Source organism: Gadus morhua, chromosome 11 (assembly GCF_902167405.1).
Source record: "Gadus morhua chromosome 11, gadMor3.0, whole genome shotgun sequence".
Classification (NCBI taxonomy): domain Eukaryota; kingdom Metazoa; phylum Chordata; class Actinopteri; order Gadiformes; family Gadidae; genus Gadus; species Gadus morhua.
The window spans coordinates 17,663,195-17,690,320 of NC_044058.1; the positions used below are offsets into that span (position 1 = coordinate 17,663,195).

The 27,126-nt window shown below is 41.4% G+C and overlaps 1 protein-coding gene across 3 annotated transcripts in view; it reads left to right on the plus strand.

The window, feature by feature from the left end:
* The first annotated feature begins 3,359 nt into the window (after window positions 1–3,359).
* Window positions 3,360–27,126, plus strand: part of ascc3 (activating signal cointegrator 1 complex subunit 3) — a 97,412-nt gene continuing 73,645 nt past the window's right edge. Inside the window, exons 1-7 of one of the 3 annotated variants that reach the window (XM_030370039.1) lie at window positions 3,360–3,461; window positions 3,788–3,901; window positions 8,271–8,421; window positions 13,049–13,623; window positions 18,862–18,979; window positions 25,824–26,019; window positions 26,483–26,618. In XM_030370039.1, coding sequence (XP_030225899.1) covers window positions 3,812–3,901; window positions 8,271–8,421; window positions 13,049–13,623; window positions 18,862–18,979; window positions 25,824–26,019; window positions 26,483–26,618 — 1,266 coding nt within the window. In that variant the 5' untranslated portion in view covers window positions 3,360–3,461; window positions 3,788–3,811. The remainder of the gene's footprint in view (window positions 3,462–3,787; window positions 3,902–8,270; window positions 8,422–13,048; window positions 13,624–18,861; window positions 18,980–25,823; window positions 26,020–26,482; window positions 26,619–27,126) is intronic. The other 2 variants (XM_030370040.1, XM_030370041.1) reach the window with 2 other exon arrangements.

Consider the following 27,126-nt stretch of genomic DNA (forward strand, 5'->3'; position numbering starts at 1 on the left):
TGCACAGAAGTCTGAATTATGATTATGTTTCATTCAGGCCTAACTGGTTAGTTTTGCTATCTTCACAATCTCTATATCAAATCAAGTAGAGCCACATATAATTTGGTTCCCCCACCAAAAAGAAAGAACAAAAATGTGAATAATTCATGGTAAATTCATAAAGCCATCGACAATCCATAGCCCAGTCGATACCCATGTCCTTTTAAATCACTGTGGTGTAAGAGAATCTTGTGATGCATAATTATGCTTGCATTAAAATAGACACACAAAAACACGAAAAAAAATCACATACACACACGCACATGAATATGCATACATGCACATTCTTTTTTCTGATAGCTGCTGGATGCCCGTGGCAGATTGCATGCAGCTTCCAGGGAAGTGAGTTATTAGGATGTATCTGTGTATCGTGGCTGTGCAGTGGGATAAGGTCTTCACCGTGGAGCGCACTTCACCATGTGAATAATTAGGCTAGGTTACCAGCACTGGGGGAGAAGCAGGTACGAGGAATTCTACAACCACATTAGCAGGGTGCTCGGCAGAGCACTGACATAAACAAATGGCCCAGTATGCCCAGACGATAGCAGGAATAGCATTTATTCATTTTTTTCTGGAATAGATATCATGGATTTAAACCAAGGATTTTACAGAAAGTTCTCATTATTTTCCCATAAACCCCGCTTTTGAGAACTTAATTTAACACACACTCACACGCACACAACACACACACACACACACACACACACACACACACACACACACACACACACACACACACACACACACACACACACACACACACACTCAGACACACACAATGTCTCCTGGGGGGTTCCTGGCGCTGCATTGCAATATACATTAAAACCAACTCTAATGTTGGTCAAACAATAGCTGGGAAAACGAAATGCTTTTAAACGAGAGTGTGGTTACAGGCAGGTTTTCCTGCCTATGAGAGTTGAGGGGATAAATACATAACAATTACGGAAATATAATGGTCAAATCATATCGGATGAAAGAAGACCATATGACAAGGTTATAATTGTATCTATATATGTTTGCAAGTTATAAAAACTGAAAAATTCAATAACATATGAATCATAAAAATGTTTGCAGTTGCCTTTGCCAATGGTAATGTCAACTGCGGGCTATTCACTTGGAACAAGGTTCATGTTGGGTAAAACAATATACAGGATGACAACTGAAACATGAGAAATTCAGATGAATAAAACTCAAACTGATTCATTGTTTTCTACATTCTTTGCCCTTTAGCATGGTCAAGGGTTGCATTTGCGTGTTTGTTTTTGTGTGTGTGTGCACAAGCAGATACACTCGCATGTGAATATAATACGGCTGATGTATTGTGCGTGAGAAAAATGAATCATTTGCCGCTACTCACCACATGTGTTTTGCGGCGTAGCCTGTCTGGCACAAACCGCACAGTTGAATTTCAGTGGGTATCACTCATGCATACAGGACACTGAGGTCTGATGGAGGGCTGTTTGGGATGGGGGGGCTCTCATGCATAACTCCACCATGAGGCAACCTGGCAAGATGAAATGAAGAGGAGTAAGACATGAGGCCACTTTCTTTCCACAGGTAAAGTAGTTGAGCATAGAGGCGATTAATCCCACAGGTTTCTACCAGGAATGGTGATGCTATGAATATCTGATAGATATAATTTATCTGTGGAAAACCCTGGTCATGCTAAAGTATTAACTCATAAATCTAGGGTAAATAACTTGGAGAAACCAGCCAGAGGTATCCAAACAAATGAAAATCCTGGCCTCCATCCAAAGCCACTCCCCAAAACAATAGCTTGCTCAGTTTAAATGTTGTCTTGTCTTGGGTAAGACTCCAGTCATGGGCGACAAATGCAAAGCAGGGTATAACAATTACAAATCCTAATATGCCGATGGCTACCCATCCCTACTCTGCCTAATGTCGTTTAGGCAATCCGGGTTGATTGCTCTACAAAAATCCCTACCCCTACCCTATCACTACCCCTTAATCCTACCCCTACGAAATGGGACGACAACCCTTCGAGACCCAGTTACAGTACGTCATTAGTAGTCGTTGACGAGGTTTTGATCTTTATTTTAATTGAATTCTTTTTTTTTCTTTTGATACAATATCTGTTTCTGGGATTTTACTGTATAGTTTGAATGTCTTAGAAATGCAACCTTACCCACATGGGAAAGCACAGTATGATGAGATAAGAACATCATTCCTGCTCACAATCTGTTAGAAACTGCAGAAACTTTATTTAGGATCAAACATTATACAATATCAACATAATATATAAAACCCGAATAAACATAGAACTTGAGGTAGTATGCCATCCATGTAAACATAAATAATAGGGGTGTAAGATTCACCGATACGAATCGCTATCCGGTTGGATTAATAATTAATACAGATGCGACTCCATCGATACGCGGGCCCCTGAATCGATTTAAAATGACCAAGAATCTATCGATGCACCGATATAAACGTTGCAAATCGGTTGAGTGAGCTTTAGCCTGATATCAAGACAGCATTGTCAACTAATTTCATTCCCATTCCATACGGATCCGGAAAATGAAACTGAAGGAAGCGAGGTGAACCGTGTGAGTGTTTGTATATGTTTGCGGGCGCGCCTCCGCGCACCCCCTGCGTCTCGCGAGCAGGGAACAACCGGAATTATGAGTGTGCGAAGCCATCTGTGCTACAGGCCTCTGACCTAACAAGTCTGCGTTGTCAATCTTTGGCAGAGTAGGGCAGGCGACTGTCATTCCTTTGGTATAGTTCATAATTGTGCAGTGCAATAGGTTGACAGACATATGGGTCATCCAATCATATAATTCGGGCCGAAATAAATTATTGGACAGGTTTATATGATTTCTTTTTCATTTTTGTCAAAGAATTTGATTTATTTATTGCCGCTATCGGGATTTGAAGGCAGATCATGAAAAACGACAAAAGTGCATAGAAAATAAATTTGCCTAACTTTAACTCGTACGTTAACGTGTCTTGTAAAAGGTCGTCTCTTCCCATAGATATACATATCAGAATCTAGGGTCTCTTCCTAGTTATTGTAAGGTAGGATAGGCCTATTGAAGAGTTAATTTGTGAGTGGCAAAATAAATACATATATAAATATTAAAAATAATGCTTGCAGTCAATAACATGTTTACATCAACTACTCAAATATTAAAAATGCTTACTCAATCATTTTGTAATCGTTCACGTAATTTTTTGCCTACAGGTATCTGCGTAAAAACTGCCACAACCACAGTGCATGTGGATAATGTAGTCCTTCAACAGTCAGACCCATAGTAGGTTATGTCGAAGAAAACTTCGATACCCACAATTCCTAACGTCTCCGCTTCTGTTGACATCCGCATCTACACACCATCGTTCACAGTGATTCTTATTCAACACGAGAGTTTACATAGAAAAGTAAAGAACTGTGAATTAAAAAGGTATTATCTATTACCCGCTTTGAGATCACTTGTGTACACGTTCCCTTGCAATATTTAGTTGTGTTGTCATCGCTGAAATACAATGATAGTTAGAGACGTGGCAGACAGTAGCTAATGTTAGCATACCGGCTGCTGTACGGAGACGCACAAGAACGATTGACTTGTTGTTGAATGACGGAATTAAGTGTCTAGCAGACACGCGTACATTTATGATAACAGACCTGTCACAGATACATTCCAGCTAATCTGTGTTTAACTTGTGGGTGATATTCGGACTCAATGTGTCAGGTCTCACAGCAGGTTATCTTCTGTCTGTTTTGTGTCAGATCAGTGAACCCAGGTGGACAGTGATGTCCCCCCCACGTCTCACAGGTGCCCTGCGCTCCTTCTCCAACGTCAGTAAGAAGGATGACATAGATGGACAGGTCTACGATTTAAAGGTGAGTAAACGATGCCATAAGAGATCTCTAAAAGCATCTGGAAACGTGCCGATACTACTTGATCCTATCGATAAGCTACAAAGTTATTGTAGTCTGTAGCCCTGCATGTTATAAACCCTCTTATCTCTATTTGTTATGTCGATGTTACAAACACTATCATCTTGAGGATACATTATTCCGGATGAGGACAGGTATCTTAAAACCCAGCATAAAACCCTGTCTTGATGCCAGCCCAGAATATCAAGCTACGATTACCACTTTTGAATGCAACCTGTTTGAAAGCCCCAGAGAAAATAATGACATGATTCATTGATTAATTCGATGCTAAAACTCTACCCAGAAACAGCTGGTCAGCTTTTGGTTCGAGGGTAATACGGTCATTAGGAAACTTGGTGTGCAGGGTGGGTTTAGCTCATGCTCTTTATGTCAGTTGTCCCAAATGTGTCCTTGATTGTCACCTGAAGTCTACTGTGCACAGCTGGACTTCATTATCTGCTTAATGAATTGAGTAGCAGCTGTGTTATTTTACAAGCAGCGACACTTTAACTTTCCTTTCTATGAGCTCTAAAACTTATTTTTTACGAATAGGATCAACCATTTACCATTTAATTTACCTTGAGGGATCTTTAAGGTGTAGTTAAACCCCCTGTTTTCACAAAATCAAATACCATGAGATTAGAAAAAGTTGCATGGCAACTTTGATATCTTTTTAAAATAATGTCATTTTGTGAAAATTATGAAAATGCACCACAAACCATGGTGCCAGAGAAGACGCAGAGGAGCTAACCCTCTCTCGGATGTGGACATCAAAATAAACCACTGCCTGGAAAGAGCTTCTCACATCCCCAGACACCTTTAGGTTATAGTATAGCTGTCCAAAACGCTTAACCCTCTCTCCGACATGGCCATCAACCATCTTACCTCAATAACGGTCATATTTCAGTGAAAAAAAATCGTATATTGTTATGTTGAGACGTTTTTAAGAAAATGCTTTTTGGGCTAAGAGTTGTAGGAAGGAGTGGGGTGTGTTATTCCCATGGCTCTGACTCATTTGGGTTTACTTTTATGAATCGTCGTTTTTGTAGGAACGTTCCACATCCAAACGCACCGTGGCGTTACAAGTGTCCTAGATGCTTAGCCATCTCTCGGACGTGGACATCAACCGCTGCACAGACGGTAAAATAGTGAAGTTAATGACAGTTCGCGGATGAGGGGGATTATGGGATTAAGTGGGTGGGCATTCCTCAATACATCAACGTATTGGAAAGGTTTGTTTTTGATGTAGTATCCCTGTTCGACAACTAAAAGTAGCCTCACGTTTAGGGATTAAGGTGAATTTAGTTTACCACGATGGATGCAATAAGAGGACTTTGCGTGAGAAACGTAGAAGGCTGCTACCTCCGCCATGTCCTCAAACATGTAGTGTCCATGGTCGCAAAGATAACTGAGTGGGATTGGATCAACTGATTTATTCGCATAATCACCCTTGTTGTGGCTTATGTGGACGGGCCAATTCAGGTCTGTGATCTGTAATTATTATGACGTTGGAAGAACACACAATGAACAATCGTGTTAATAACACAATAACCTTTACCTGCATGGTATGACCTATAGTTTTACATTGACATTTGTGTTTTGTATAAATAACTTGTACAATTCATGAATCCATCAACCTCATCCGTTGACACTTGGCTACTTAATGCGTTTGTAGACAATCACATCCTATTGAAAACACCTACTGCCTTACACAATACAGGCCACTACAGGCCACTGTAATCGTTGGAGAGGGATGGATGGGGAGGGATTCAGTTGGTTGCAATCTGCAACCTCAATTTCACACACTGGACCTTTAACTTATTCAAGGGATAATCAAGTTATTCAAGTCAAGTAACTTTTATTTATATAGCACATTTAAATGCAACAGGAGTTGACCCAAAGCGCTTTACATTGACAGAAGTCAGGGTTGGGCAGAACAGTTGATGAAAGGGGCCCAGGGATACACAGGTCTTGACTAAAAAATAAATGCATAAAATAAGTAGAAAGAAAGCAATAAAAGTAGTAAGTAGAAGGTTAAGGGTGTTAAGTCTTGTTAAAAGCAAAGGTGAAAAGGTATGTCTTTAAATTAGACTTAAAACTGGCAAGGGTGGTAGAGGACTTGATGTGGGGTGGAAGGGGATTCCATAGGTTTGGACCAGCAACAGAGAATGCCCGGTCACCTTTCGTTTCAAGACGTGTACGGGGGACAGATAGGAGCTGTTTCGTGGATGACCAGGGCGACCTTGAGGTGGAGTTTGGGGAAAGCATTTTAGCAATATAAAGGGGGGCTAAGCCATTAAGAGCTTTCAAAACAAAGAGCAAAATCTTAAAATCTATTCTGAATTTAACAGGGAGCCAGTGCAGCTGAGCCAGGACTGGTGTGATGTGCTCTCTCTTTTTAGTGCCAGTGAGCATTCTGCCTGCTGCATTTTGGACCATCTGTAATTTGTGGATGTTAAATTGAGTAAGACCTGTGTATAAAATATTGCAGTAATCAAGTCTTGAGGTGATAAAAGCATGTATGAGAATTTCAAGATCACTCTAAGTTGATTAAAACCACTTCTGACCACACTATTGATTTGTTTATTAAAATTCAGAGAGCTATCCAGCATAATACCAAGATTTCTAACCACAGGGTGCACGTTATTAGAGAGGGGACCAAGAGCATTGCTGAGGCTGGTGACCGATGAAAGGGCACATGGTTCAATGAAACACTAAAAAGAGTGTTCAGTATCATATATCAGTCCTAAATATCAGTATTAGCATTTTCTGTTCTCTGTTTCTCAAGTGAAACTTAAGGTCACTGTCATAATAAACTTTTATAATGCCATAAAATAAAAATAACATATTTAAATATTTATGATTTTTGTGTGGTAACATTACATTACACGATATAATTATATTACAAGACATTTAACAAACTGCCTTGTTGTTGTTGCATAATGAGATTTTTTTTCCCCCTATGTCAGCCTTTTAATTGAATACTTCATTATGAGCTGTATTTCATGGCAGTTCTGGCTTTTTCAGTTTTCACAGCCTTTTCCAAAAATAAACCCTTTGCCACAAGTGAGGTTCTCGAGAGTTGAAACGAAATTGGGACAGATCTTGAGAGCACAACCTCTGTCAGACACACCGTCCATTGAATTCTCAAAACAGCTTCTCTAGGGAAAAGAAGGCCAGGGTCACCCTGAGATAATCTTCTGGCCTGTGGTAAAATCCTTAGTTTTAGAGGACATGGAAGTGCTGATTGTAATGGAGTCATTGTGTTAATGCCTATCCTCCCTCCTACGGCTGAGCTTTCTATCCCGGGGAGATCTCATGCTCAATCTTTTTTGCCTCCGTCTCTGAAGTCACATGTAGTACTTCAAACATCTATGTGGTATATTATATACATACATACAGTACATACATACATACATACATGCATGCATGCATACATACATACATACATGCATACATACATGCAAACATGCATACATACATGCATGCATGCATACATACATACATACATACATACATACATACATACATACATACATACATACATACATACATACATACATACATACATACATACATACATACACACATACATACATGCATGTTATAGAGTTTGTGTACAGCATTTTAATATAGAATAAAGATAGTAATATTTATTTAGTCATATTTTCTTTAAATTGTAGACCGTTAATAATAAATGTAATCAAATCAACGAAACGATGCTGAATATATTATTTTTAAGCTCAATTAAAGAATTTGCTTAAATAAATCACTTGCAAGATCCTCATTATAAGAGAGTAAAATACTATCAGTGACACCGTCAATAACAGTTGTCTAATTAGAAGAGGTTATATAATGTAATCAGTACATTCTATTGCATATTAAAAAAATGAACTGCATAGAATTTAACTTGTTTGCAAACTTAAATGAAACTGACAAGTAACACAACATGAATTTGCCTATGTCCCTGTTATTTCTATAAAAGATATTATATTTTTATATTTTTATACCTGCCAATTAGAGCAGTCACCTTATTAAAATGGTGAAAATAATCAACATATGTGGATGGAGGTGTATTTCACACAGAGTTAAGCTTGTTTCATGCCCAATGTGTGAAATTCCTGTTTGTATTATATCCTGGACCAACTCATGAATGGCCCGCCCCAACTTTATTATTTTCATCATTTTTAATTGTAACCAGAAATTGCATATACACTAGTTTGTGTGTAGGTGTATATAACGTATGCATGTGCAGTTGAGTAGGATGTCATTCTAAAATGCAAAGCTGTACAAAATCTCACCATTTTATCCCCTACTGTGATTCCTTCATCAGTCAAAGCGTGTGAAACGTCAGGAGCTGTTTGCCAGACAGGGTCTGACATGGCAGAAGGTGGTTCAGTTCTGCACGCAGCAGAGAGACCATCCCCAGCAGCCAACCGCTAGCCCGGACCTGAAGAACATCCTCGTGGCAGCCAGACAGATCGGTAAATAAACCATTTCAACCTCTCCCTTCTGGAAACCTATTGTAATTCATGTATGCATCATTTCACTTTCATGATCTGTGCATGCACCAATTCCCGTAGGATGAAGAAGGATCAAGAACAATATATCGAAAAAGACATTTCACGAATAGTTCATTCATAGACTGCTATAGACATTATAGATGCATCACCTAGAAAGATAGTGTAGTTATGTTCACTCAGTGCACAGAGTACGATTTCTCTCAGTAAAAAAGAGCACCACCTTATATGTGAAGAACCATTACCCTCACGTTTCACTCCAGTGTTAGTAGAGTGTATGTCCCTAGATATAAATCTCTAGTAATTTATTAGTGCTATGCCACTCAATTGCTTCTACATTTTCCTCTCGTGATATAAGGTCTGTAAAGCCCACACACTAAAATCATGGGAGAGTGAAGCTGTTGATTGTGTGATGATTAAATTATGTTAATTATATACAATTAAATTAACTAACTTATTACAATTCATGAGAAGGAATGCATTTTTCCATTAAAGAGTCTAAAGGCTAATCCATATTTATATTCTAACCTGTACCTGGTTAAAATAAGTATCACCTCCATTAACGCTGAAGAGCATTTTGTCCGCCGTCATTCGAGCAACTACGAGAGATGTAAAAGCCTTCCATTTGTGGCCCGCAATTCCCTCCTATCTAGATACCAAGGGATGGATGGGGGGGTGCTGGAGGTGATACTGGCAGTTGTGGGGCTATTGTTGGGGGTAGTTGTGCTTGTGGTGATGTAGGCAGAGTTGTTGATAGTGGTGCTTGTGGTGATGCTGGCAGTGGTTCTTGTGGTAGGGATAATGGTTATGGTGGTTGTGGTGGCGTTGGGGTGGTTGTGGTGTTGATGGTAGTTGTGCTCTTGGTAGGGGTGGGAATCTCTTGGCACCTCACGATTCGATTCCGATTATGAGGTAAACGATTAGATTCTAAAGCGATTATCGAAGCATCTCGATACAAGAATTTTTTTTACGTACATTTCCATGCGTGATTTTCAAAAGAATATATATACATCTGTGTTTGCTACTCAGAGTTTGCTAATCACTTCCTACTTTTGTGATGATCATTAAAGACATCAACAGATGAATTAACTTATAATATTTTATAAGAGAGAAAGCTTTTGTCACAAATATGACTTTCTATGAACAATGCAATAATCAATGCAGCTTGCATTAACACAATATGGAAGCATGCAAAAAATAGGTTTCAGTTTTATTTTCTTTCTAATCTTTCTTTTCTATGTCATTAAAGAAAAAGCTGCTCTTGAATTAGAAGTAGTTCTTGTGTCTGGCTGTGAGTTTGCGCGCATGCTATGCGTAGGCTGAATCGCAATCGTGTCAAGACAAATCAGATTGGCCAATCCACACTGAAGATAAATTCAATAATTTAAAAAATAAATAATAATAATAATAAATATAGCTGCATGGAGCAATGTGACTGACCCCAGAATGATGTCATGAGTCTATGTACCAAGTTTGGCTATGACATGTTAAAGAGATGCTGAGAACAGGCTTACTTCCTGTTTGGCGGCTTTGCTGTCAAGTTTGATTGGCTGTCACGGCCAAATGGTTTTGAATTAGAAAAAGCTGTTTGGCATGTTTGTTCTGCTTGGTCTGAAGATCATATAGGGCAAGTTTCATGATGATTGGACATAATCTGTGGCCTGTGGATATGTAATATTGATATTGACCACTTTCAACATGGCGGCCAATTGCTGATGTTGCCATGGGAAATATTTTATTAGCTATATGGGGCGGTCTGACAGTATGACCAGACGTTGAAAATAAGTTTGAAATATACTCATGTGAAGAGAGAGGAGTTAAAACACGTCTTCCTTAATTATAGCGCCCCCTAGAGGTCAATGGTCACCAAATTTATTGAGTGTCCCCATGATGATCTCCTGGGTCTATGTACCAAGTATGGTTATGATATGTTAAAGGGATGTTGACATATTGGCTAACTTCCTGTTTTGCGGCTTTGCGGTCGAATTTGATTGGTTGTCGCGGATATTTCCGTGATAAATCATTTACTAGCTATACTACTACTCCTAGCTAAATTGAAAATTTGTTCGAAGTATACTCATGTGAAGAGAGCGGAGTTAAAACACATCAACATTAATAACAGCGCCCCATTGAGGCCAAATCTCACCAAATCCACTGAGCGTCATCATGATGAGGTGATGGGTCTATGTACCAAGTTTGGTTATGATATGTCAAAGGGCTGCTGAGATACTGGCTTACTTCCTGTTTCCTGCTTCCAAATTTGATTGGCTGTTGCGGCCAAACGGTTTTGAATTTGAATAATATCATTGTTTTATACCAAGCATGGCCTGAAGATCATGTGTGCCAAGTTTCGAGATAATTGGACAAAATGTGTGATAGTAGTAGCATAACGACGACAAAGGTGAGTTGAACTCGGCTTGGCCCAAGGAATCCATGATATATTGTTTGTGGATATTGGATGAATTGGTCTAAAGTTATAAACATGAATGCATGTCCAAATTTGACCTGATGGTGGCGCTAGAGCTGATGACCAAGCGACCTCAAATTTGCTACATGGGCTAATGGGACGGTCCTAAACCAGTGTGCCAAATTTCACAACTTTTCACCAAGGCTTTCTATGGGCTGCCATAGACTCCCATGATGGTATAAGAATTCATGCAAAAACAATAGGTTGTCTCGTAACTTCGTTGCTTGACACCCAATAATTCAGATTATTAATTTATCTGCATCGAGACAGAATCGTTCTAGCGAGAATCGGGATGCATCGAAGAATCGATCATTTTTCCCACCCGTAGCTCTTGGTGATATAGGCAGAGGTAGAGATAGTGTTGCTTGTGGTGATGTTGGCAGTGATGCTTGTGATCGTGGTTCTGGTTGTGGTGGCCTTACTGGTGCTTGTGGTGATGCTGGCAGTGGTAGTTGTCGTTGGGATAGTGGTGATGGTGAATGTGGTTGTGATGGCGCTCACTTCCTAGCTTCTGCCAGATGGATTGAAATCCACACGCTACGTGAACATGGTGTGTGGTGAATCCAAAACTCAGGGTATGCAAGTTAAGGCTGCCAAACCCCCCTTAGAACACTACAGTGTATAAATCTCAATTCCATTCAGATTCATCTCAAGGGTGCTGAATGAACAATGTTTGAACAGAAACACAATTGTCAATCAAAATAAGACCCAACTACTTAAAGAAAGAGAAAACGTTTAAATCCCTTATTTTGCCAGTCCTCACAGCTGAATTGAGTTCAAAGTCACTGCTGCACCGTTTTTGAAAAAAATTCCAATGTGAATTAAATTTTGTATTGATTTGCTTGTTCCTTGGTACTTGGCAAAGGAATAACTTTGCTTTAATCTGAGCCACATTCCTGCTGAAAATTCTACCTCTAGCACTATTTAGAGAGAGAAAGCCAGTAGGACATCTGAATCTGACATCACACTCGCACAAAGTGTGATGTCTTTCATCTGTCCATTTTCCGTCCATCTCAACCGTCAAGCTTGTGTCATGACAGTTGTCAGGCTTTTCTTTTTTATTAACTCATGTTTGAAAACAATAAATCTAACCTACAAAGTAATTGGCCAAAGCCGCCAGTTCTACTTACCGCATTTAAAAGGCTGTGGCATGTTTATGTCCATCACATGTCCATCACATACAACACGTGTGTGTGTGTGTGTGTGTGTGTGTGTGTGTGTGTGTGTGTGTGTGTGTGTGTGTGTGTGTGTGTGTGTGTGTGTGTGTGTGTGTGTGTGTGTGTGTGTGTGTGTGTGTGTGTGTGTGTGAGTACAGTCAGTTGTTCTTTGGAGGAAGTTTTATTTTAGCATTAAGCGTTTTTGTGTAGCATTAATCATGAAAGAAAGTCAACTATTGTTGTTTAATCCTTTTTCCCCCGTACGTGTATGATAATGTTCCTTGCATTCACTGGCCAACATTAACTTGATATTTGTTGTTGTCACAATACGCTCAGCCATTATACGTCCTAAACTCGAGCTTAAAAACCCAAATTAACAAGAAGCTCCTAAGTGCACTCTGAACAGGATGAAAGCAACCATTCTCTCAATGCTGCATACAGGGGAGACTCTGATGCTTTTACTCCGTTTTAATTGGTTTAAATCCTTTTCATCTTCACTGGGTCTACTCTGCCTCACGCATCTTTGCATTTCTTTCAGTCCCTCTTTTTTATGACATTTTTACTCTAATTGGTCAATTAATTATTCTATTCCTTTTTGAAGCCATGTCTGGTTAAGCATGAATTGTTCGGCGTATTATTTAAATAAGCCACATAGGCATGGTTTAAATAGAGAGGTTTTACCTAACTCTATATTGCTAAATTAATTATGCAACACCATAGCTTTGGTCCTGAAAAATATAAAACAAAAAATATCTATAAATAAATTGAAAAAACATGCATATAAATCCTAATCGTCTAAATCAATAATGTGCAACTAAACGCAATTATTGGTGGTCATTGTTGCAGTCAAAGTTTATCATGATTTTGGTGATGACCAACATAACCTTAGCTCATAACCTTAACCATAGCCAATGTTCAGCCATTTGTTGAAATTGCAAAACATTGTGTTCTTGTCTCTAATTTCCAGTTGGGGTTGAAAATGGTCAGGAAACAATTGAAAGTGCTGCCGTCTTTCTCTTTGAGACATTCCACAACAAAGACCATGTGGGCACCGAGGAGACGAGAGCCATCAAACAGATGTTTGGTCCCTTCCCCGCCGCTGCAGCCGAAGCATCTTGTGCTGCGGTGGCGAAGATCGTCTCAACCCTCGGAGAGTCCCTCGTGGAGGACTTTGTCCAGGCCCAGAGCTCTTCTCGCAACCTCCAGCGTGGCATCGCTTTTGGACGCAACATTGCCTTCTCCTATGACAGCTACACGCTGGATCCCCTGGATCTCCCGTGGGAAGCCAGCCTCGAGGATGATCTGGGCCTGGACTTTAACAGTTTCCTGAGCAGCCACCAGGCAGGGAAGGTTGGAGGCCAGACGGATGAGTCCAGTTCGGGCGCACCCAGCAGTAATTCTATGGATGGAGCCATTCTTAGGGCAGAGGTGGAGAAGTACCTGGATGGAGGCAACATGATCTCTTCCAGCCCGGAGGAGCTGTGCACCTCCCTGTTTGAGATGTTGGCCTCATACAAGAGTGATGATGAGCTTCAGAATGAGGTGCGTGAACCATCTTTATTTATTCTGCCCAATGCATACTAGTTCTGACGGATTTGTGTTTTTTCTTTTGGTTGCATTTTTAGCAGCATGAAACCCTGACTAGGCCCTGGAAATCTAATATAGAATATATAATATACATATAGGCCTATATATAGAATATATTATTTGGTTCCGTTTTGAGCAATGATCAATTGCACAGTTAATAATAATAATAATAATAAGTTTAATTTATAGTGCCCTTTTCATCCGAAGATCTCAAAGGGCTACAGGTTAAAAGCAAAAAAAATAATAAAAAGGGGGTTTAAAAACATCTAAGAGTGGGAGCCAAAGGCTTTCTTAAAAATAAATGTTTTAAGACCTTTTTTGAAGCAATCAGTGGATTGTGGTGCCCTCAAGGTGTCAGGGAGGGCATTCCAGAGGTGTGGGGCGGCAGCACTGAAGGCCCTATCTCCCATGACCCTAAGTTTGATTCTGGGTATTTGGAGGAGGTTAGAGTGAGTGGAGCAGAGGGAGCGTGTTATGTTTGTTGAGAAGTTCTTTGAGGTAGGGGGGGGCATGTCCATGGATACATTGGTGAGTGAGTTTGTAGTTGTTAGGGATAAGCTTTAGCATTTATTACAAATATTGTAACTATTGAGGCATTCCAAGCAGCATTAAATTATTCCAGACCACAAGGGGGCAAACCAATCTAGTAAACAAACTGTGTAAAAAGCTTAGTTGATCGTCATTCTCTGGCATCCTTACTTACCTCAGGCAAAACCTCACACTCACTGCACTATGGAGGCCTTGTTAAACCTCCTCGCAGAGCATCTTCGTAAAGGTCAACATATCTACTTAATTGCGCCGCAAGCAAAATAGGTCATGGTTGACAAACCTGCCCAGTGACCACTGCAGTCATAATCCAGGCTTTTATAATGTATTGCAGGTGGCGAGGGAACTTGACGGAATTATTGGATCAGAACTTTTCTTTTAACCAGAGTTGACACTGATTGAACTGTGTTGTAAGGCATGATTGCCCATTGACACCACTTGGCCAATAAGAGTCGTTTTAGAGTAGAAGTAGATTTCTGCATCAACTCATTTAAAAGTTGTGCAATCTTATACAAATTATTATTTACACGCATTCAATTATGCTGAAATATATGAAGGCTGGTTGCTGAATATCACCAGCACAAGACGCACACAATTCTGCAAAGACTGATTAACAACATGTTTGTTCCGCACCCAGACCTCGTCTCAGCTGCCAAATGTTCTTAACGTTCCACAAACAAAAATATCTTGGCTCCAGTGCAACTAATGAGAAAGGTTACTATGGTCAGTTGACATATTCAATACTATATGTTGGTATTTCAGAGGTTATCTTAGACACAGTTCTTCCTCTTAAAGGAGACGTGTAGACTGGGTTTGGTATTTAAGAAGGACACGGTTTGACAAGGCCCGTGAGGTAAGGTTGACCAACAACCCTGACCTTCATCCGTATCTGTTGCACGTAGGTGTACAACTACTCTTTGTCTTCACTCAGGCCTGTTCAACCTTGATCTTCGATCACTTGACCTATTTGTTAGTTGTTTCGGCTGTTTCTTAATGTACCGTAACTACCATTGGATGTGGTATTTAATTGAATTTATTAAAAAGCTGAATATACTTATTTTTAGAGCTGACATTAACAAATCTGCATGCAAGCATTGGTTTCAATATGCCCTTGATTTATTTTTAGTCTGCCAAATTATTAAATTGATCTGCCATTGGTGGTGGCATATTTGATACGCACAGGGACATATCAGCTTTGGCACTGACTATCCTGCATATCCCTGATCCACTTGGCAGAAATATAACATGCAAGCATTGTGTCTATCAAACCATATTAGCTTTGCTTTTAGTCAAAGTGACTTGCATTATTAGTTGCATGTCTCTAATTAGCAGGTAGAGTTAGGCACCATGCTCAAAAAAGCCCACTGTCGACAATAGACTAGGGTACGAAACCCAGACACTTCAGCTGCAAGTCAAACAACCTCACCTATCTACCACTAGAGTCTAGTGGTAGTTAGGTAAGGATGTTTGACTGGCAGCATGAAAGTCTAGTGACTGGATTATAATGCAGCCAAAAGAGAACAAATGTTCAAGGGAAAGCATTGGAGTGGAGAGCAGAGACTGCCATTTTGTTCTCTATTCGTTGGTGTGTGCTAACTTTGTTGGCACATTTACCACACTGTTTATCACAGGTATTCTTTCCTCTCTCATTGGCTCTCTCTGGGAGCAGAAAAACCCTGCTTTACATAGCCTGTATAATGTAATTTATTGTTATCCTGTTTTTCCTCTATCTTCTCCCTTCACCGCAATTGTTTTACCTGTGGATTTCTATGCCTCCCAAGTCGTTTTGGGGTATATGTTGTAGATAGGTGTGTGTCTATTGTTTTGTTGTCTTTGTGGTAATTCTGTGTTTGTTAGTGTGTGTTTGTAACGTTAATGACAAATTAATAGATGAAAAAGGTACTAGCCCAATACCTCGTTCCCTCTTGTCCCCCGTCTTTATATGTGTGTGTGTTTGTCTCTCGCTCTCTCTGCCTTTCTCACCTACCTTCCTTGCATCCAAGAAAGGGAGCATTGTACTACCTGGCTTGGTTACATTCTGTTCCAATGTTCCTCACGTAGTTGACATTTGGAGCCGAACTCTCCCACTGACATCTTTAGATGTGGAATGCCCTTTGAGTGCGTGCGCGTATGTGCGCACACGTGCCCTGTGTGTGTGTGTGTGTGTGTGTGTGTGTGTGTGTGTGTGTGTGTGTGTGTGTGTGTGTGTGTGTGTGTGTGTGTGTGTGTGTGTGTGTGTGTGTGTGTGTGTGTGGTAGAGAGCTTTCTTCACGCTGCTCTCTCTGTGTGATTCCAAAGTCAAGAGTCAAGTTTAAAGGCTATGCATTCAGCGCCATTAAAGCCGACAGTCGAAGGAACATGCCTGCTATATTATTTCTCATTTGTGGCCCTTGGATTATGACATTTTCTGGTAGCATCTGTGCTTGGCATGTGGGGGGACGCGTGGAGGTGGATGGAGTGGGGGGGTGTGAATACGAAGAAAAGCCATTTACTCATAAAGCCAATTCAAATGGTAAATTGACGTCTTAGTGTGACTGCATCGCCTCAGTTAAAAGGATAGGAAAGTAGAGACAAAGCACCCTTTGCAAACATATTCAGAATACATTAGATGGATGTTTTAGGGGGACACTACCGGTACATTCATTATCCATTAATTAGTAGCATTGATGATTATTCTTTAATAGCATTGGCATAAGGGTTAGGGTTAGGATTAGGGCTTGGTAAAATAATTTATTTATCAATGCACTGCAATTTATTTGTTCTCGATTCAATTTCAATTCAGATTTTATTTTTAATCGATTATTTCCATAAAAAAAAAAGGAAGCAAGAAGAACTCAGTCATTGTAATCTAGAAGCGAGTTTGCCTAAATGTACATGTCCTTTTACATTTGTCCATGTTATGATTAAGACTTTTATGCTGCAAGTTTAGCTTAGGAACAATACTATACAATGGTGTATTCCCTTTTTGCTAGTTAAAGCACAATGAAATGGTTAACTCATTTTGAAATGGTTAATTCTAAATAATATTTAGGCATTTTTGTCATCTGCACGTATTATTGAATCGATATCGAAGCAATTGGAATATCGAATCGAATCGATAACGAATCGAATCAAGACCTAAAGAATCGAATTGAATTGAATTGTGCGGTACCTGGCAAAATCCAGCCATAGTTAGGATTATTGTTAGGGTTAGCAGCACCATTGGTAACATATTAAGGTGCGGCTACATGTATACACTTATTCCGATAGGTTTGGGGTGGGTGCGGCTGCTTTATAACTTAGAGAGATGGGATCAGCAGTTGCAGCAGTTCGCAATTGGTCCGTCGGTTATTTTATGCACACCGAGCTCGACCGCTGTCAAGGAAAGCAGATTTTTTGCCTGATTCATGTCTTTCTTATAACGCCGCAAGTAGTCCGGTCACTTATGAACCCCAGCGTGTCCGGTTGCTAAGCAACGTCAACATCTTTGGCGGACTATTTCTCTGCTGAACAACACCACAAATGGTCATTGTGAAAAGACACACCATGTGAAGATATTTTATAGTGAAGATTTAGTTTTATCAATAAATAAATAAATAAAATCAAAGTAATTTGAAACTTAAATCCACACAGGGGTGAATCGAGATCGCGATTTTATAACGATTTATCGTTCAGGCCTAATTGTGAGTAAGTGATCTACTGCCTGCAGCATTATTAGTTATGCAGGATTGAATGGACTTGTCGACTTTGACTATATTCAATGTCTCGGAGGAGTACTCACCTGTTTAATAAGGTCCAAGGACAGAATTCACGAGAGCCAGTAAAACGATTCTCGGACCAAACAAAACCAACATCATACACACACACACACACACACACACGCACACGCACACAAAGCATTGCGACTTGGGAACACATATGAAACAGACAACAAAGAAAGACCCTGCAGCCAGGGGTGAGGTGGGGGGGAGTATGCTGCTCTGACCCCCACATCAAAGGGCATCCCTCTCAGTCCTGTACTGAGACTGCCGGCTCTCTGAGAAGGCCTTGCAAGGGGAAAGGCGTAGGGGGCGTAGGGATAAAGGCAACATACTCAATATCGTATGGTATTTCTGTCTCTGCTAACTCCAAAATGTGCCTCAATGCAGGTAATTATCTTGAAGTGCATTGAGGGAAAAATGTCTCTCTCTCTCTTTCTATTAGTTGCCATCCTTTCTTCTTACTTTCCTGTAGCATATCAGCTGATAAGCAGCCAGCGAGTTCAGGCTGAGGTCTGTGTCTTTGAGCACATCGGCCCGGTTTGAGTGCTGATCCCATCCGTGTTTTCTCCAACACTGTAGTCCTACAATCAGGCACCCAGGTCCCTCTTTCATTATTTATTTGTTTCTTCTGGATCTATGTGTCGTTGTTGTTTTTGTTTTGCTGTCACCAGCTAAGTGCCAGGTGGCTGTGTTTGGGAGGCTAAGCGACAGAGCATATTCTGTAGCAGGCGGATGCTAATTACCAGGTGCTCATTCTGGCACTGGAGACATGTTAGAGGGGCGAAACATACAATGAATATACTGTGTGTGTGTGTATTGTGTTTTTTGTGTATGTGGCTGTTTAGTTTTTGTCTCACATCTACTGATGTCATTCCTCCCTCCCGCCCCTCTCCTTCTCCCCCTCCAGCTGTATGAGCTGCTGGGCGCAGAGGGATTGGACATGATTTCAAGCCTCCTCCAGCGAAGGGCAGCCATCGTAGACTCCCTCCTCTCCTGCCCACCAGACAGGCTTGGCTGCCCACCAGGTGAGACAGCCCTGCGGCAACCAGGTCATCTCCATAGCAACCTCGCCTCGCCTCACTGCAAAGTACCCCAAATACCAGGCTGGGATTTATATCTCGGAGGGGGTGGGGGGCAAAAGATCAAGACATTAGTCCGGACCACATATATAATATCACTGTGACAATGCATGGGCCGATGGTCCTTTTGCTTATGCAATCTTGTGAGACGCTTTTAAAATGAAATGACCGGAAGGCAGCGTGTCGATCAATGTAATATAAGCTCTCCAGGATCTTCTGTTTCTCAAGCCACCTTGTTCTGGGCGTTTCAGGACCCGGTGTTCTCTGTGACTTTAGTCCACGGTGTATCTTTACAATGTTTCAGATTTCAAAGTCAAACCTAATCCTGTCATCCCCTTGTCCTCTTCCCACCCAGCCGCACATTAAATAATTTTTAACAGAGCCGTCTGCCCGGGAGCAACAAGAATATGTAATGCAGAGTCTGAGGGTCACGCAGGTTTCCATGTACCGGTCGTGTACCTTGAGCCTCAAGGTCACGAGCCCTGATCGCTCAGCCATGGAAGCGTGTTCATTAATCTATCGGATGTGCTCATTTTGTAATCAATGCCCCTCTCTCACACGTTAAAATGCTCACATTTTCCTGCCGTGGTTGATCTTCTGCATTTGATAGTTTTGGGTTCATTGAACAGATGGTAAATTAGCTCCCGGTCCCTGTCCTTTTCTTACTGCATTTCATGATTAAGATAAATAATAAAGTAGGATATTGTATTATGAGCGACAATGTCAGTAGTGTAGCATGACATGCAGGGCCTTAACTGAAGAGTTACCTTCACACTAGTCCTCATTGGATTACATTAGGAATGCCTGTCTCTCCCTGGTGGTTTAAAAGTTGAGATCATTGCTTTTGTATGATATTGTACTTCATCCACCTTTGACAATGAGAGTACCGTGTTAAAGCTGCACCCTCTGTAACTATTAGCTATTTCAAACAACTTACTGTGTGTACATTACATTTATTAAGCTTTTGTCAAAAGCGACTAACAATAACTACCTTCAACAATGATGTTGAAGGCAAATACCCAATTGCTGAATTTTTATCATAAAAAAGGGAAAGATTTATATAATTGTTATGTTTTATACAATTTTTATGAATGAAGATGCAGTCTCAACAGATGAGTTTTCAGTCTGCGGCGGAAAATGGGGTAGGGTTTCAGCTGTTCTCATATCAGTGTGGAGCTCGTTCTACCATTGTGGAGCCCGTTCTACCATTGTGGAGCCATGGGGCTAAAATCAAGGTTCGTTGAACGGCAGCTGGGGCCCCCATGTAATGGGAGAGTAGCTCAGCGTACCATAATGACATAGACCTATACAGTCTGAAAACCAATCCTTGCCTTTCAGGGCAGCAGCTTGCCTCTGATTATTGCATTGGGGTGAAACGACTAATGAAAACATAATCGTTGTGTTTTAGTATAGAAATCGTGTTTGAGTGGATTTTGTTGGCAGGGACCTTTTTAAATTAAAGTGGTTAAACAGAACAGAATGTACTTCACACAACTAGGTTTAAGGTGAACACACAAGCATCCTCTGTAGGATGGTACCATGAATTTGCTTCCGCCTATTAACATTGACATTTTGTGCTTCAAACTAAAGCAAGTATCGGAATACAATATTTTTCCCATCCCTAATATGTATTTGCGAGATGGACTGTTTTCCGAAACACAAGTGGGCATATTGTGGGTTGTGGCAGATGTGAGGGAGGTATACAGGGGATAATTCATCATGAGCACAACTGATAGTCTGATCCTGCTGCAAGGCATCAAAAGACCAGAAGATAAAGCACTTCAGAAAGTTTTTTTTCCTATTTTCTGAATACCTCCGTCACCTTCCAAAGACAAGCAGGCTGCGTCTCTCAAATATATTGTTGTTTGTTTTACTTTTTTGCCTTTGTGTTGTGTAAAATGAATTGCAGTGGATGTAACCAGACCAGAGTAATGGATAGTCTTGTTATCGAGGAAACTTTTTTTCCCTTCAGTTGACGTGAACCTGGCTAGGCTGCTGACAGTGAATGTTTATGTCATGAAGAGATCCGTTTACAGGCTGGACACTCACAGGACAACGTAGAGATCGTAATGGCAGATGGGCCGTAGGAAATGGAGAAGGTCAGCCGGCTGGCGTAAAGGGGAAAAACAAAGGGACGCTATGGTTGTTTGTGAAACATTTATACTGATACCAGTGACACAAAAGTTAAGCTCATTCAGTTCCTGTATATTTTTAAAACACAATCTACATGACCTTAAAAGTCATTAGTAAATAATTGAGTTTGATTCAATCATTTATTTAATCAGAGGGTTAATTTTACCCCGTTGTTGTCGTGTTTGTTTTGTGAATCTTTTAAATAGATGTTCCATGAAGCAGTCCCTTCCCTGGGTCTCGTCGGTGAGGCAATTAACTGACAGAAACCGAATCATTGTGTTATTCCTTTTTTCACAGCGGGTTCCAAACCCAGCCTGAGTTACATGTGGTCGGGAAGTTTTTCCGGGCTCCTGTTCACCTGTCAGAAAGTTCACCTGCCAGGCAGCTTTTGAGATTAGTGTTGCCTTGACAACCGGGGGTAAGGTCAGGAGGGGCTAGGAAAAGGCTGATTAAATTCCGTACTTCCTGCATGGCGTCAGGAAGCCAGGGTTTACCGGGGAGGGCCTGTCGGCTGCTGATTAGCTTTTCAAATTGCAGTTTGCAGCTCGGCAGTTTGCGTGTTTATGAACGTGCAGATAGCGTTGGCGGAGCTTCTCCACATTTCAATGGGAGGATGAAAGACGCAGTTTATACATAGATAAGTAGTTGATTCCTCCTTCTATGGCACCATTGAAAGCATCGGCTGACTCTACTTTTGCAGAGTTTGAAGACTATAGGCGTTGATGGCTCATGTTGGTCGTAGTTGGGTATTGCATTTGAATGGTGCTTGGGTTTGCTTATATGGGACACACTTAAGTATAGTATGGATTCTACCTATGGGCTCGCTAATGTGTGTTCCTGTATTCTTAATTGTCATGCATATTCCTTTTTTCTTTGATAGCTTAATTCCAGGGAGCTTAGATTACCAACTTTTTCCCTCAATTTCTTTTGATGAAAGCTCTAGTTATTGCAAAAAACAGTCCTAAATTGAACTAATTCCCAAAGATCAAACACATTTTTATTTATTTATATCCATCAGAAACCCCAGTGTGTCTCTACAACATTAGTGGTTAAAGAGCAAGGAAGGGCAGACATCAAAGAGCTGGGAGGGGAGGGGGTACGTGCCTCATCAGAGTTATGGGGGTGGGAAAACAACACGCAAAAAAAGATGTGCTGTTGCCTATGAAATGGAAATGGTAGTTCAATAGTGCACCCAAGATGGAATAGAAGGGCTGTTGGACTGGGGAAAGCAAGCACTTAATGGTTGCTCTCATCTCTGTTCTAGGGAGAAGTGATCAAACATAGCCATTCAAACACTCATTGGAAAATAATAACGCTGACGTATGTTGCACCTTTTTAGCTCCCCTCTCCCCGGGTCATATTTTATACACCCCATCGAATGCAAACGCAGGTCGCCGCTCTAATGGCAGCAGACATTACCGGCTGAATAAGGCATTTGGAATCCAAACCCATTAAGGCTGTTGGAATTTAGAACAATGCCTATTTTCCACAAGGTTCCCGACATGCGGCGTCTCCAGGGAGTGTGTCGCCAACGCTGGGTTCCAGGGACCATTTATTTGGCGTGACACGAAAGGCGAGACAAAAGGAAAAAAACGCACCTGGTGGCCACTAAACCTCAGAGTCCGGCTAATTTCACACTCCAAGCCCTCCTGTTAGGGTTGGCCAGTTGGAGACCGGACACCATGTCGGCTGCAATGGGGTTTGTTCAGATGCAGGAACACTCTTTGTATTGCAGACAAAAATACCATCTGCAGAGGGTGGCTGTAAGGGCTGGACATTGGGTTGTGTCTATGTTGGTGCACATTCAAACAAAGCAGTTAAATCCTAAATATCAAGCACATTTAGCAATTTAATTAGATTGGATTCAACTTTATTGTCATGTACTGAGACACAATAATGCTGTTTAGAAATAAGCAAGAAGTGCAAAACACTGAGTACAATGTGTACATATGTTTAGAATATATATTAAATAAGATATATGCAGTATGAACAGTATTGACAATAGTAACATTGGGGATGAATACATCCAGTACTTTAGTAGACTATGAACATGAGGAGCACTAGTAGTAGGTATTTTATAGAGGTACATATATTTTGGTATAAGTGATACAACCATACACCTACCATAAGTCATAGTCAAGCAGTCTGTTGCTGTTTAATTTGTATGTTCAACACATAACTTACCACTGCTTCTTTTAACCTTCTACATTACACTTCTGGTCTGCACCGGCATACATAAAATCTTAAAGTCATGCGATTTCCTAACCTCTTTCACTGTTATTTAATACAGTTCATGTAATTCATGCAGAGGGGATCATTATATGAAAGAATAAATTGAAATTTTAAGTGAAAAGAAATCATCAGGAAGCGAACAAGGATAAAGGGAGCAAGTGAATAGTGAACTAGAGACTTGGATGGCCAAGGTTATTAGACTAAAACATGAGGGACCTTCAGTCCCTGCCGTTAGCTGACATGTAATGGTGGTTTTCTTGATTAACCCTGAACAAGAGAATCGCATTATCCATGCTATACCAACTTCGGAGGTGGCCTGTTCTACGTGGGAAAGTCTGCAATACATTTCTTCAACCTTATCCCTGGTGGCATTTGGGACGATATTTGAAACAATTTATAAAGGAGAGACAATTTCAAGATCCTATCTTGAACAGGCTGATGATAGCAAGGAATTGCTGCCTAGGTTTTTTATTATAGTTTGCAAAGGAATAGCAATAATACCTAACTCAGCAAATTGTTTATCAACTAACATCGTCTAGGTAGTTATTAAGGCCTTGCATTTAGATTCAGCATGGTTTATTTTTAGTATCTCTGACTGCATAAGAGGCAGTTATAAGATCCTTCTTTGTGTCATTATCACTGTCCTACTAATTGTATTGTGTGCATGCGTGCTGAAACTATACTCTGCTATTCTTCATACTTGACATTTTATAAGGTATGTAAAACAAGGCTGTGAGCTAATCAAATGCCCTGTTTAACACTGTTCTCTAATGCCACCAGGTGTTCTGGTCCACGATTCTAACAGTGGCCCTTTGTCCTTCAGAGTTCATTTCGTTACCACAGATCCGTCGTTATTTTTTCATTGCCTTTGTAATATTCCCTGGCCCGTGCCTTCTCCCTCGTCATTCTGTCCCAGGTGTCCACACGGTCACTTACTCCCCGGTAAGCATGACCTGCACCGTCCGACTTCTCCCACGATCGGGACACACAGGGGTTTACCCGCTGGGTCCCCCTTGGGACTTCAGAGCTGCCAACAAGAACCTGCCACTGCCTTGCATAATTAACAAAGCTTCATTAACGAGGAAGCGGCTAATTAGTGCCCCCCTGATCTGTGACAAGGCGCCTGGCAGGCGGAGCTGCTTGGCCGGGTTGAAAGGATGGGCCGATGACTTAGGTTGACCCCTCCTGCCCGGGCCAGCTGTCCCCACGGTATCCGCATCAGCATCGGGCCAGCCACGGGGTGACGCACCAGGGGTCCCAGACAGCTTGGGGGCTGACAGCGCCAACCCGGTGTAAACAGGCTCCCCGCTGTGTCTGGAGCTGTGTCTGTACATGAGCGCAAGTGGCCGATACAACCCTGAGACCCAATATCGGTCGGTGCTTCAGCGGGGTACAAATGTCTCCGACTGATGGTGCCATTGAAGAATACAGGAGAGAAGCCTGGCGGGGAATTTGGAGTTCTAGTTTTAATTTCTAGCTAGAGAAACTCAATATACCAGTATTTGTTTGTGCTTTAATGTCATTTATAATTCATAGATCAACCGGTTCCTCAGAGTAAAATCATACTTTGATTGATTTTTTGATCTCTTGAGTTCAATTCCTGAACCTTCTTTAATATTTTGTTGCCAAAGCATTCCTGGTTCTCAACTTTCGGCTTGCAGAAAACTGCCAACGGTACGAGAACAAAACGTTTTCTAACCAGATTCACAGAGTTGAACTGTTTCGAAGAGGGTTGATGCATGTAACAAGATGCAATGGGCACCTGGATATATAGAGCGTGCAATAAAAGGAGCATGGGAAGTGTAGAATGGGGATTGTGTGGGTGTGGGACTGACAGGGTTAAACTGAGTAGGAGGGGCTGAGGAAAATTGTGCGGAGTCTACGGATTTCATTGAGCAGGTAGAGCCCTCAGAGGAGATAAAGAAGAAATCATTCAGTCAATCAGCCCAGGCTGCAATGCAATCATCAGGTCTCATCTGTTTTCAAGAGCAATGCTGGCTGTTATTGAGCTGTTGTGCCTCAAACAGGGTGGCTGTGCTGTCAAGAGGGGGGAGGGGGGTTGTGTTAACCCACACTGTGCCGTGGACAGAAATATACATCAGATGAAATCCTGGTGGACGAGCTCTCATTATTTTTCATATTATTTTATTGCACGATATGCAATGATTTTTCTCACTTAATGTTTACAGCCATTGTTTTTTTACGGTGATACAGTTGCATGTATATCGTGAATCAATATATCACAATATAATGACGTCATACATTTTTAGTCAAAAATAGAAGGGTATCGTTTACACTTAACACATGAGCATTATCATTAATTGTGTTGCATAGAATATTATTGTTTAGGTTTTATGAAAATATCCCTGCTGTTGCTATGCTTTGGTTTCCCTGAGTTGGTCTGAGCCTCTGCCTTCCTTCCCAGACGGCGGCCGGAGCGGGGGAGAGGCCAGCAAGCCAAACTTTGGCTGTCAGGTGATCATCCAATCAGAGCAGGAGAGGCAGCAGATGAAAGTCTACCGCAGAGGGGAGAAGAGGGAGAGGAAGAAAGGAAAGGGGCCAGAGGATGACCCCTCAGACATGTCCTTCAACTTTGACCCCAAGGAGATGAGGTCGCAGAGGTAGCCAGATTGCCATTCCTCAAAGTCATCTGTTTGCTGGCCTTAACCCATCTCAGCCACTTTTTCTCTGTTTGGTTCTCTGTTGGTCATTGTACCTGTTATGTCTTTGACTAATGGACGAGCCCATCACATTGTGTGTGTGTGTGTGTGTGTGTGTGTGTGTGTGTTCGTGTGTGTGTGCTCCTTAGCAACTTTTTTTTAAATAAGGGGAAAAAAAAGGGGCAACGATGTGTTTAATTAAAAACTGAAATGTACCAGAGTGTGAAGGAATAGATTAGCGGAGAGGTAATGCTCCCCACCGCTGTGGCTCACCGGTGTCATTAAATCCGTCAAACAGGCACTCCTCCTCAAATACAAACATACACCTCGGAGATGAGACAGGATTCACTGGTGTCATCTTTTCCTGTGCGCTTGGTCCAGCATTGTCTATTGTTGATGTTCTGTTTCCTTGGGGGGCCCCCAGAGAACAGGCCCTGCTGACCGCACGCCGGGAGCCTGTGTTCGGCAGGGAGCGCGTCTACGAGCGCGTCCGCTACCCCAACGTGTACGACTGCTACGCCGAGGCGGCCAAGAGCCCAGCGTTTGTCGGAGGAGCCAAGGTGAGGCCCGCTTTACAGGAGGGAGAAACTGCATCTGAAATGGACTGTAGAATAAGAGAGTAATAACATTCCACACACACAGATGCACACACACACACACACACACACACACACACACACACACACACACACACACACACACACACACACACACACACACACACACACACACACACACACACACACACACACACACACACATTTATAAATACATCCACACACTCATCCTTCTCACTGGGATGTCACCTTTTGGCACAACAAAGGTGTATTCCAGAACAAATTCTAGCAGGATAAGATAAGACTTTATTAATCTCGTGAGGGATATTTAATTCAACACAGTACGAGCAACCTCCTTACATTTTTACCTCAGAATATTTGGTGTTCCATGATACTCAGACAAATCTGCACAGATTCTGGTGTGCCGAAGGGCTTCGGATGTCTCCTGTTTAATCTTCCATATAGGCCAACTTCTTGCCTTTTACCAGTGAAATGTTCCTTCATTTTGAAT